The sequence below is a fragment of the Bufo bufo genome, chromosome 2 (assembly GCF_905171765.1).
Source record: "Bufo bufo chromosome 2, aBufBuf1.1, whole genome shotgun sequence".
In the NCBI taxonomy this organism is placed as follows: Eukaryota; Metazoa; Chordata; class Amphibia; order Anura; family Bufonidae; genus Bufo; species Bufo bufo.
In genome coordinates, this window is record NC_053390.1 from 182,063,312 (window position 1) to 182,076,140 (window position 12,829).

Here is a 12,829-nt window from a genome sequence, read left to right on the forward strand (position 1 = left end):
ATGCAAATTCATCTCCAATGACAAACAGGTAAATATCGGGAACGTTTTCTTCACTTCTGAAAATTGCATGACACATTTAAAAGGCTTCTCTGGGACTTACATATTGATGATCTATCCTCTGGATAGGTCGGCAGTATAAGATTGGCAGGAGTCCGACACCCAGCACCCCGACAATCAGCAGTTTGAGGAGGCCGCAGTGCAGCTTACCAAACACGGTGTAATTGTATAGCGCAGAGATCAGCAACCTTCGGCACTCCAGCTCCTGTGAAACTACAACTCCCAACATGCACACTTTCTTGGCAGTTTTTGTAACTCCCATAAAAGTGAAAGAAGGACTCTGGGAGTTGTAGTTTTAGAATAGGTGGAGTGCCAGAGGTTGCTGATCCCTGGTATAGCAGCTGTGGTTGGTATTGCAGCTCAGCCCTATTCACTTGTGCAATGCCAGGTCACAATGCAACACAGCAGGAAGAGCATTCTAGATCTGCCGAGTGGCAACGCCATCCGGAGAAGAAGAGGTAAGTTGTTTTATTTATTTTTTGTCTAATCTGAGGTCTAATGAAGATTTGGGTGTCTGATTTGGGGATCTGATCTGAGGTCTGATGAAGATTGGGGGGTCTGATGAAGATTGGGGGGGTCTGATCTGAGGTCTGATGAAGATTGGGGTGTCTGGTGAAGATTGGGGTCTGATCTAAGGTCGGATGAAGATTGGGGATCTGATCTGAGTTCTGATAAAGATTGGGGGGTCTGATGAAGATTGGGCGTCTGATCTGAGGTCTGATGAAGATTGGCGGTCTGATGAATATTGGGGAACTGATCTGAGGTCTGATGAAGATTGGGGGTCTGCTGAAAAAATATACTTTTTTTTTCTTATTTTCCTCCTCTAAAACCTAGGTGCCTCACATTATCCGATGTGCCTTATGGTCAGGTGTGTCTTATAAAACGAAAGATATGGAATTATCCCTAGTATTGCCATACATGTTTTATTATTAGAAGTAGGCAGAGGGAACATGAGTTAACACACAACCCAATGGCTGCTGTAGGCTTTACTTTGTGAAGATAGCTGATATTGCAGTATTGTAGCAATGACTCCACTCAGATGGATATCATGATATGCAATCTGTGAGTGAAGCAGGAGGCGCAAGAATTCTAGCAAATGGTGATGAGCGCCATTGTTTTCTGCTCTCACCGATATCACACCAAATTGCTAAAAGCTGCATGTACCTTTTCTGTTGAAGAAAATATATACAGTATCATGTTAAATGATAAGCCTCTCATTTGGGTTTATCCTTTTGCAAATATATTATAGAATACATTTCTAGTTTTTTCAGCGGGTACATGTGACGGAAAGGAACAGCTGGTAGCACACACAGAAAATATGTCGACTTGCAAAAGCAGTCATTGAGTCATTGTTCCAAAAGTAAAGCCAAGGTACAAATTGTCTGATTATGATAGATCATGTAACGAGTAATGGTCTTTTGTTTGGGGGTGAAAAATCAATGCCAAATCTCCTGGAACTGGTTCTCTTCTTTATCACACACAATGAATTGAGGCACTGGAAAGAAATATGCTGATTCCAGATGTTGGCTGACAGAGATACATAGGAAAGAGCATGCTCAGATTAGTTTTCCTTCAGTGTATTTTATCATTTTTGTTTTGTTTATTGTATTCTTCAACATTTTCTATATTAATGTTATAGGTATTGTTCAGTTTTTTACATCGATATTCTTTGGTTTTGTTGTTGGTGGCACAGGCCTAGAGCTTCAGAATCTCCATGATCTGCTATTTGCAATCTGTTGATATAATTTTTTTTTAGCATACCTGAGTTTTCAAAAAAGTTTGCATAATGGCTTCTTTGTACAATCATAACTGTAAAGGAACAGGTCTTTTTTGGGCTGTCTCTTTGAACCATATTATTCCCTGTTTCAGCTGCACAGCTAGATGCATTTTATTCAGAAGCAGAGGGCGGATCCCTTCTCTGGAATGTGCCAACACTGTACTGCTGTGATGTTCTATCCCTCACTACCCACAGTTTGTTTTCAGCTCTGGAGCTCACAGAACAGATAAGGAGGGGGAGATAAGACTTAAAGATGCACAGGAGGCTCCTGTAATCTTCAGAAGCAGTTCTTTTATCAGGCTCATTATCTCAGCTAACTCTGGCACATGCCATCTTCTGTGTCTCTTTTACTAGGGGCGTATCTTACCTGACAACAGGCAGTGGACTGCAAATTAGGTGGAAGTGAGACCCCTAGTGGTCATGACTTTACAGCTTCTTTTCAGGTGGATGCAGGCATATATTTTAAATCAAGTGATTTAGAAATTTACTAGTGACAGCATTCTGTATTAAATTAAATTGTGCGAAAGTACAGTGACTCTTTAAAGTTATACCAATTTGGGAAGGAAGTTCATAGGTAGAAGATGCATCATTGAGGTGCTACCTAATGTCAGTGCAAGAACTAAGTTTCTTTATAAAGACGTCAGATTAAAACTGGTGAGAAAACTGATCCGGTTGTCTCCCATGGGGTAAGTTTGTGTACAGTGACATCTGTTTTCAGTTGACATCAATTGTGTCTGGCCCCAGCTGCTATATGTGAATGAACTCTAAGATCTCACCCTGTAGGAGATACAAGAACCATCTTGCTAGTTATGTGATTGCACATTCTGAAGACTGATGTTATAGCAGAAGTCTTATCTTCACATCTGTATTGGAAGCTGCATTAGGAGTCCCAGGTTCTGTCATTTTTGAATGCAGCCCTATTTTTTTTTAATTTGTCGTCAAAACGAAGGACACCCGGCGGCAGCAGAACTCAAGGGAACCCCATCAGGCTCTGCTGCTTTCTGTCATGCGAAGAATCATGCAGAGCAAATGGAAGACACAACCCAGATGTGAACAGAACCTAACGACGGTACATTTTTGTCCATGTGACACTTGCACATTATCTGGCAGTCGGTTCTTAATGCCCACTGGTATATTCTTAATGATTTAGCGGGAGATAGAATTGTTACAACGCAGTGCCGTTTCCTCATTCCAGTGTTTGCTTTTCAGTGTGAAATTTCTTATTCTTTACTTTGGCTCTTTAATTTTTGTGAACCAATTTCCTCACATTGTTAAGCAGACATCGTCTGCACTTCTTCAGCTTTAATAGATTAAAATCCATGTAGGATCCTGAAAGAATGAATGGAAATGCATCTCATACAGTATAAAAGGAAAATGTTATCCCTGGGAGACTTTAGCCATTTAAAGAGAAAATTGTAATACACCTTGCGGTATACATACTGTAAGGGGTACGTGCATGTTTCATTGCTGGCGGCTAGGCCCTCCCGATGGCAGTATAGTAGAATGCTGCGGCTGGGCACGGGAGCCGATGTCTCCCTGCCCACCGCTCACAGGCTACAGGCCATAATGATCGCATACCCAGAGGCCGTAGCAGCCAGAAATGAAACATTGGAAGAGGCCTGTGTCTTGCACCGCATTGCTGACAGCGGCATGGAGATGAGTGTTTTGGTTTATTTTCATTTGTCACACTGGGGCAGCACTATTGGTGTCATTATTAAAACCGGGGCAGCACTTTTGGGGCTGTTAGGAGGGGTTAACAAGAGATGACTGTGGTGCACTCCTGGGAGATGCAGGTGCTTGTCTCATGGGTGGAGCTGCTGTCCACCCATAAAAAGGAAGTCAGGTCTTCCATATGTGCGTAAAACATAGGATAGAGATTGATATAGTTAAAATAACAGTGTGCATCACTATATATATATATATATATATATATATATATATATATATATATATATATTTATTTAACTCATGGGATAACCCCTTAAAGTTAACGAAATAAGAATTTTTCATTGATTTTCCTAGGTAGCGTAATGCTCCAGCCACATGGTGCAGTTGTGGATACTGATCTGACTCAGTGGACGTTCTCCTTTAATAGGGAAATTTAGGCTAGTTCCCTGTGGATAAGGTCACAGACAGCTGGCAGGAAATTCTTTGAAGAATGCTATATTAGTTGTCATTTCAGATGGGGTTATAACGTGTGCTTCCAATTTTCTTGTGTCCCTTTCCATTTTTTAGGAGACCCCATCTGTGTAGCTTGTCACCTGTTCTGCACTGTGACCCGAGTGTCACCAGCATGTCATATTGCTGGCTACTAATTAGCGAGTCTGGAGATCCCACTTTCCTCGCCCTGTAACCTTCCATTAGTTGCCTATATCAGCAAGTTCTGTCATGGATGTCACATGACGAAAACGTGTGTTCGCATTGTTTTTGGACATTATAAATGATATGAGGGGGGAGAGGACTATGTACGGTAGTTCACAGAGAAATTAACCTGTCATGTCATGGGCGCATGCATTCTTATGATGCTAATGGTTGTTTTTTTTTTGTGTTTTTTTTGGGTGAGCATTTGCTTATAGGATAGGGAATTGTATCATTAGTAATTTCCTATTATTCCTTTATTATGTGGTGTGCTGCCTTTACGAGCTGGTTGGGTAGCAGGGTAGCGCAGTTGTGGAAAATCAATATATGTGCAGCTCCTAATCTCTGTTAAAGGCAGTAATTCCGAAAATGAAAATATATTACCGGTAGTTATTTTATGCCCTTGCTAACCTTAAAGGGATTGACCACCTAATGTAAACAGCACTGTTAAGGCCCTCATACACATTAGTCTTTTGCCTGCCAAACCCACTGAAAACCCTAATGTGTGTGAGGAGCTCCCGACTCTCCACCAACAGATTCATTTCGCCCGATCCTTTTTGTTCTCCCTGGAGATAAGCCACCGCCAGAAGTGTCTAGCAGTGGCTGTCTTCTCTCTGCCCGTACACTTTCGGACAAATCAAAAGTGTATGTGTATGGGAGGCCAGGAGAGAGTTAGGAGAGATAGCTATTGAATGTGTATGGGCAGCTGCATATACCTAAATATTTCTTTATTATAAATACATTCCCAAATAGAATATATTATTTATAATGGCTTGTTTTCTCTAAGGGGCGATCATCAAAGGAAATAAAATGGGCGCTGCCCTATAAGCACACACAAAACCAGCCCTAAGGGCTCATGCACACGAACATATTTTCTTTACGCTTCTGTTCTGGGTTTTTTTGCGTACCGTATGCAGAACCACTCACTTCAATGGGTCCGCAAAAACAACGAAAGGTACTCCATGTGCATTCCGTTTCCATATTTCCGTTCTGCAACAAACGATTGCATGTCCTAATATTGTCTGCAAATCACGGTCCGAGGCTCCATTCAAGTCAATCTGTCCGCAAAAAATACGTAACGCACACGAAACACATCCGTAATTTGCGGATCCATACTTTAAAAATGCTATGCCCAGCCCATATTGCTCATGTGTTTGGTGATTAATAAGTTACTGTTTCCGATCCACAAAAAATGGATTGCATACGGAAACCATACGGATATGTTTTGCGGAGTAACGGAACGGAAGTGGAATTAAATCGGAGGAAAAAAAACTCAGATACAGAACAACGCATCTGTTAAAAACGGACCGCAAAACAACAACGGTCATGTGCATGAGCCCTAACTCACAGCTGGACAGGTTAATACAAATGAGGGAGCTCTCCTCTGTGCTCTGGCGGTCATGAATTATGAAGTGAGCACAGAGAGGACGGACTGGTGCACTCTGCTGCATCACCACAACCCCTGTGTGCACTTTCAATTCATTGATTCCTACACACAGAGCTGAAGATGTTATCAGCTATGTAATAGGCTGTGTGTAGGATCGAAATTCATGACAGCAAGAGCTGTTAGGAGAGCTGAGCCAGCGATGAGTTAGGGTGCCTTCACACATGGCAGAAAATTCCGCGAATGGAAATCGGTCCCATTCATTTGAATGGGGCAGCAAACACATGGATTTCTGCAAGCCCCATTAAGGTTAATAGAAGTGATTTTCAGTCGCAGAATTTTCCGCCACAAAATCTGCCGCGTGTGAAGGCACCCTTTTGGAGGGTTTTGTGTGTGCTAACAGGACAGCGGCCATTATTTTCCCCCTGATTGCTCCCCTACAAAAAATGAGCCATTATAAATAATAAATCCTATTTGGGAATATATTTTTAATAAAGTAATATTTTTGTATTGTCAGTCATTTTATTTTATTAATTCCCGGAGAACCCTTTTAAGTTACTTACCCTTATAGTATCATAAGAATCTGCCCCAATGTCTGGTTATGTAAAGTCCTACCTAGTCTCTTCCATTAATGTTTGCCACACTCTGTCAATGATGAAGCAGCTTGTGACCAGATCTGTCCATCAGCCACCTCCGTTAATGGCACGTCACTGCTAATTTATAAAGCTCATTGCTGGTGGACAACACTTTTCCTCAATGGGGGCCGCTTATCAAAACTGGTGCAAAGGAAAACTGCCTTAGTTACCCATAGCAACCAATCAGATTGATCCTTTAATTCTCCAAAGCAGCTCTGAAATTTGAAAAGTGGAATCTGACTGGTTGCTATGGGCAATTAAGCCACTTTTCCTTTGCACCAATTTTGATAAATCTCTCCCACTATTTTTGAAGAGAACCACGAAATCCAGTGTAATCTGCAGGCAGCATGTTATATAGCAGAAGGAAATAAGCAGATTGATATATTGTTTTGTGGGAAAAGATTCAGTAAAACTTGTAATTTATATATTTATATCTCTTTTTCTGATCTCAGTTGTACACAGGGGAGGTGTGATCAGGGATTTATACCATTGTGTGTATATGGAGATAGCTGTCAGTCCCTTATAGTTGTGCACGGTTGTGGTCTCAAAGGGAACCTGTTACCATGAAAATGCTAATTACTTTGCAGGTAGGATGTTATAGAGCAGGAGGAGCTGAGCAGATTGATGTATAGTTTTGTGGGAGATTATTCAGTAAAACTTGTATTTTATTGATTTATATTCCTTCTCATTCTGGGGTTTGAAGTTCAGGAGACGGTCCTATCAGTGACTGACAGCTATCTCTATATACACAGTCATAGAGGGAAGGCTGTCAGTCACTGATAGGACCGTCTCATGGACTTCAAAGTCCAGAATGATAAAGCAGGGATATAAATGGAAAGTTTTACTGAATCTTTTCCCACAAACCTATACATCAATCTGCTCAGCTCGTCCTGCTCTATAACATGCAGAATTAAATTCTAGCACTTAGAGATACACAATTATAATGGGTCAAATAATGGGTCTATAACATGCAGCCTGCAGCTCAGACACCATAGTCAATGTGACAGGTTCCCTTTAAGTATAAAAAGAGCAGAGATCTAATTGTATAAAATTACACATTTTACTGAATCTTTTCCCACAAAATTACAGTATACATCAATCTGCTCAGCTCCTCCTTCTCTATTACATGCTGCTTGTTGATTGCACTGCATTTTGTGGTGACAGGTTCTCTTTAAGACAACCTGGTCCTTCTAGACTACAACTATCTGTGGTGGAAAATATAATAAATTAGGGGTCATATACATCTTCCTATACATAATCATATCAAAATGGTAATTTTTATTTTATTTTTTCTTTCAGGTTTTTAGGATAGAAGTATTGGTAAATGGAAGAAAGCATTTTGTTGAGAAGAGATATAGTGAATTCCATGCACTTCATAAAAAGGTAAGTGGTATGGGATGCCTGAAGACGTACTGAATGTATACAGTGTGTGTGTGTATATATATAATATAAATATAATTTATTACAAGACAACATATTCATTTGTAAGCAAGAACCATCAGGGCAATGGCTGGAGCTTTCCTCCCAGTGCTGTCTTATAATGGAGTAAGAGTACGGAACGGCATACGAGCCGCACTATTGTCCAGGCTGTACATAAAACTGATCCTTGTTACCTTTGTGATAAATTTACTGAACCCATTAATATGATGTTAAAATGTGACACAGAAAGAGTTGAGTGTTGGTGCAATTGTAATGTCGCATCTGTAAGTCACGAATAAATCCTCCATACAGTAAATCTCCGTCCCGTCATCCTGCAGGACATCTGTATTGTTTCACGTTTGTCGTTCTTCAGCCAGTCTAATTCATCACTCACCCACTTGGTCTGTCATGGACTCCAACAGCTGTGATGATGGCCTCCTGAAAGCTTGACACATTCATAAAGTGAAGGAAAAGGATTGAGAGTTTTTTGCCTTGACACTGATAAGTAATGATAAAGGCTGTAAATTCCATAGAGGCAAGAAGCTGACGCGTGAAGTCAGGCCGAAGTGGAGATTTCTAAATGATTGTAATAGAGGTGGAGCCCTAAACATTGCCTGAGCAGCGCAAATACAGTGAGATATGGAGTAGAAAGGATCAGACAGAAGCTGTAGGTGCCTCTATAAACATAGCGTACAATGTGAAAGACATGGCAAAGGCCCATTAAGTCTTCAGCAATTGCTCTCCTCACTTCCCAGACTCCCAGAAGAGGGGATGCTCCACAATGGTGGACATGGCCCTTTCCAAACTTTTTTGAGATGTAATTTCAATCACGGCCAGTGATTCAATAAAAGACTATATAATAGGGAATTGCCATTTTTTACATAAATACCTTAAAGTAATTAACTGGTTGTAATGATTTTTAAGCGAGTGCCCGCAGCAGGTCTGCTGAAACAGAAGATTCATTCTTACCTGCTCCACAATCCTCCGCTGTCGCTATCTTCTGGTCCCCGCACTGTTTACATCCAGTGGTGCATGGCCAACCAATGACTGGCTTGATTGGTAACATGCAGCTTGTGTCCACGTCACCGCTGAAGTCAATTATTGGCTGGAACGGTGCATGTGACCATGCCCATGCGCCACCGGTTTTGAACAGTGCAGGGATCGGAAGAAGGAGACAGCGGAGGCAGCTTGGAGGACCACAGCAGCATGGAGCAGGTAAGTATGAATCTTCTGTTTCAACAGGCAGGCCGCAGACCCCTGCTTAAAAATCTTTGTAACCGGAAACCCCCTTTAAAATATTATGTAAAGTGTAACTATACTTTCAAAAACCTTTTGATATGTCATTGTGACAAGTGCTGAGGCCCTCACCGATTTGCTAGCAATGTCGCTCCTCACCGCTGAAGACAGACTGGAGATGGCCCTCATAGACATTCCAGTGAGCCCATCTTCAGTATGAGAAGAGGCAGCGATCTGTCTGAGCACTTCCATCTCCTCTTTTTACCAATCATCAGGGGACTTAGCACTCAGACTTCCACCGATAGCACCATTTGATATGTTACTATGACATATCAGAGTTTTTTTTTAAAGCACATGTATACTTTAAAGGGGTTGTGCAGGCCATACATATTGACGACCTATTGTCAGGATAGGTCATCAATATCTGACTGGTGGGGGTCCGACACCCAGCACCCCTGCCGATCAGCTGTTTGAAGTGGAGGCAGCACCCCATGCAATCACTGCTTCCTTTGCCCGTCATCTTAGAAGTTTAATGTAATGACGAGTACTTGCTCCACTCACTTGAAGTGCTTGTAATTACCCTACGTCACCGATCCAGAGGAGACGATGCATAGTGTAATGAATAGGAAGCAGCACTCGCATGGAGCGCCACCTCATCTTTAAGCAGCTGATCGACGGGGGTGCCAGGTGTCAGACCCCCTAATTTAGGTGTATTTCTATTTAATAAATGGCCTCCTAAGTTCTAGGGGGTATAGATGACTGACTTATTAACTTGTTTAATCCTTCCTACAGCTAAAGAAAAATATTAAAACTCCAGAGATGCCCTCAAAGCATGTAAGGAACTGGATCCCTAAGGTACTGGAGCAAAGGCGGCAAGGACTTGAGTCATACTTGCAGGTAGGAAGATTTTTTTTCTGTGCAGAGAATATATCTTGTGCAAAGTGTCACAACATCTCTAAAATCTGTTCTTACTTCTTTACTTTATTTACTGCTTGCAGGACTTTTTTTGTCCTGTCTAATAAAACGGATCTCAAACGGAAATGGCTCAAACGGATGCCAAATGTGTATAACTGAGGCACAGGATCCGTTTTATTTTTTTTGTTTGTTTTTTTCCTTTTTTTTTTTCTGTTCTTCTAATGTATTAGAAGAACAGAAAAATAACGGTGATGTGAACTCTCCCTACCTTCAATGTGCTGCTCCATACATACTAAAAACAGCCCTGTGATAACTTACGACTATTTCAGAAACGTCCATAGAGTTGACAGAGTGGCAGGGCACATGCTTGCCTGTTGCCCAATACAAGTTCCTCATCTCAATCAGGACTGGTGGCTGTGGGCTTCCTGGCAGTGTAGTTGACTCGGTTCTAACACTCTTCAGCTGTCTACTATGAACATAAATTTCCATGGCATGAGACCCATCAAATGCTAGTCACCATGTGAGGCTTCAGAGAGAAAGGATCACTTCTGGTTGGCATTGACGGGGTTAGTAGAGCATCCCAGGTTACATATAATATCTGAAAATAATTAGTTCAGCCTCCGCGGTAAATGTCTTGCAGAGGTGGGTGCTGCTCACAGGCTTGATTACTAAAATTCCGAAGTCCTTTCCGTTCTTTTCTGTGATAAATCTGAAAAATTGCCCGATACACTTTTTCTTGCAATTATCTGCATTGATTTCCTTTGTAACGCTGTTTAAATAGAAAAATAGAAGACAAAATTGGAATGGGTTCTCCCGGCGGAGCAACCTTTTGTTTTTCTGTGATAATGGAGGCTAAAAGCACATCTCATTGAAGAGGAAACATCGGAGCTGAAATGTTTCTATACTGTGGTATCTGATCGGGCAGAAAATACTAGCTTCTCCTTGACTCTTATTAAAAACTTTGGACGTTGTGTTAAATAATATTAATGGCCCTGGTTGTAAGTACTTAACAGTCCTTTTCCCGTACAAGTGAATGTATTGATTGATTTGGGCTCAGCGCGGCGGTTCAGATTATACGGCTGATTCTATCGGAACCCTAACTGCTCTTGTTAAGTGCATGGCCTATCTTTAAATGAATCAAGATGATGATGTAGATTAGTAGGAGCAGACGACCATCCATCTCTTCGTGATTAGTTAATAACTGGAATCCATCATCGCGTATATCAGCCAGATAGAGTTCATAGGATGAATTCATGTCTTCAGGAGCTGCGAAAAAACCCACCTCCCGAGTTCAGATGAGATAGGGTCTAATAAAAACACGCGCTGTATCTCACAGGTGCCATATTGTTACTGTCTGCCCGAGAGCGGCTTGAAATTTCCATTCCAGCGCATTCTTGTTGGATGGCACATTGTAGGGCCCCATGTGTGCCACTTTGCAGGTTTTGTCTTTATTGAGCTTTGAAATCTTTGAACACAACGAATAAAAAAAAAAAAAATCCTTTATTAGGAGTATGATGTGCAGTTTGGAGGCTATTGGGTCCTTTATCAAACTGGTGTAAAGTAGAACTGGCTTAGTTGCCCATCGCACAGCTCCTTTGGAAAATGAAAGGTGGAATCTGATTGGTTGCTATGGGCAACTAAGCCAGTTCTACTTTACACCAGTTTGATAAAGAACCCCATATATTTACACCTATATTACATTTCCATCAGGTTCATAGGGTTCTTAGGGCCCATACCTTTACTACTATGGCACAGCATTGATTTTGGGAGAAAAGTAGATGCTGCATAGGGTACGGACTAATACGGACCCATGTGGACTCCAGATGCTTTTATTCTTTAAGGGGTTGACCACTTTTTTACTATTGATGAGCTATCCTCAGGACAGGTCATGAATATCAGATCAGTGAAGATCTGACTCCCGACACCCCTTCCAATCAGCTGTTTGAAGAGAATGCAGCACTCGTACGAGCACTGTCCCCTCTGCTCTGTTTGCCAGCTCGCCGCAGCAATTGCAGGGGTTAGTAGGTGCATTTACAAGTATGGTGTCCCCTTTTACTTCGATGGGACAGCTCTGTAGTATTCTGTAGTAGATTTCAAGCTGGATTGAAATAAAGTACATGTAATAGCTGCTTTCTTCCAAAAACAGCGCCACACTTATCCTTGGGGGTGCACTTGTTTTTACCACAATGGTCCCAGACAAAACCTATGAGCAGGGTTTGTGCGGTTTTTCTATTCCTAGGCAACCCTTTTAGCCAGTGTCATATAATGCGCAAACTTAAAGGGGTATTCCAGTTATTACAAGTTATCCTCTATCCACAGGAGCAGCTATCTCCAGGCACTCCAGCCATTTCAGGGGGCGCTCCACAGGGTACATGGTTCCCGTTTTCTTGATCATTGGGTGTTCCAATGGTTGGACCCCACCAATCTGATAGTTATCCCCTATCCTGTGGATAGGGGATAACTTGTTATAACCGGAATACCCCATTAAGGGCACGTTTCCATTTCAAGTTCCAACTTTATTTTTACCACTTTTTTTTTTAGCTAAAATAGATTTTTTGCCATCCAACTGACAAAGGCTGCTTTCACACTCGCGTTTGTATTATCTTTAACATAGCCAAGACAGATCCGTCTTGAACACCATTGAAAGTCAATGGGAGACGGATCCATTTTCTATTGTGCCAGATTGTGTCATAGAAAATGGATCCGTCCCCATTGACTTACATTGTGTGTCAGGACGGATCAGTTTCGCTCAGTTTCGTCAGACAGACACCAAAACGTTGCGATCAGCGTTTTGGTGTCCGCCTCCAAAGCGGAATTGAGACGGAACAGAGGCAAACTGATGCATTCTGAGCGGATCCTTTTCCATTCAGAATGCATTAGGGCAAAACTGATCCATTTTGGACCCCTTGTGAGAGCCCTGAACGGATCTCACAAACTGAAACCAAAACGCCATTGTGAAAGTAGACAAACCTTGCCTAAACCTTGACTTTCAGAACAGTCCACTTGCAGTTATGATTTAGGTTTTAAACTGAAGCCATCATGTTAAGG

At 41.7% G+C, this 12,829-nt stretch overlaps 1 protein-coding gene across 1 annotated transcript in view; it reads left to right on the forward strand.

The window, feature by feature from the left end:
• Positions 1 to 12,829, forward strand: part of SNX24 (sorting nexin 24) — a 116,056-nt gene that overhangs the window by 60,165 nt on the left and 43,062 nt on the right. Inside the window, exons 2-3 of the mRNA XM_040415953.1 lie at positions 7,511 to 7,594; positions 9,659 to 9,763. Of these exons, the coding sequence (XP_040271887.1) occupies positions 7,511 to 7,594; positions 9,659 to 9,763 (189 nt within the window). The remainder of the gene's footprint in view (positions 1 to 7,510; positions 7,595 to 9,658; positions 9,764 to 12,829) is intronic.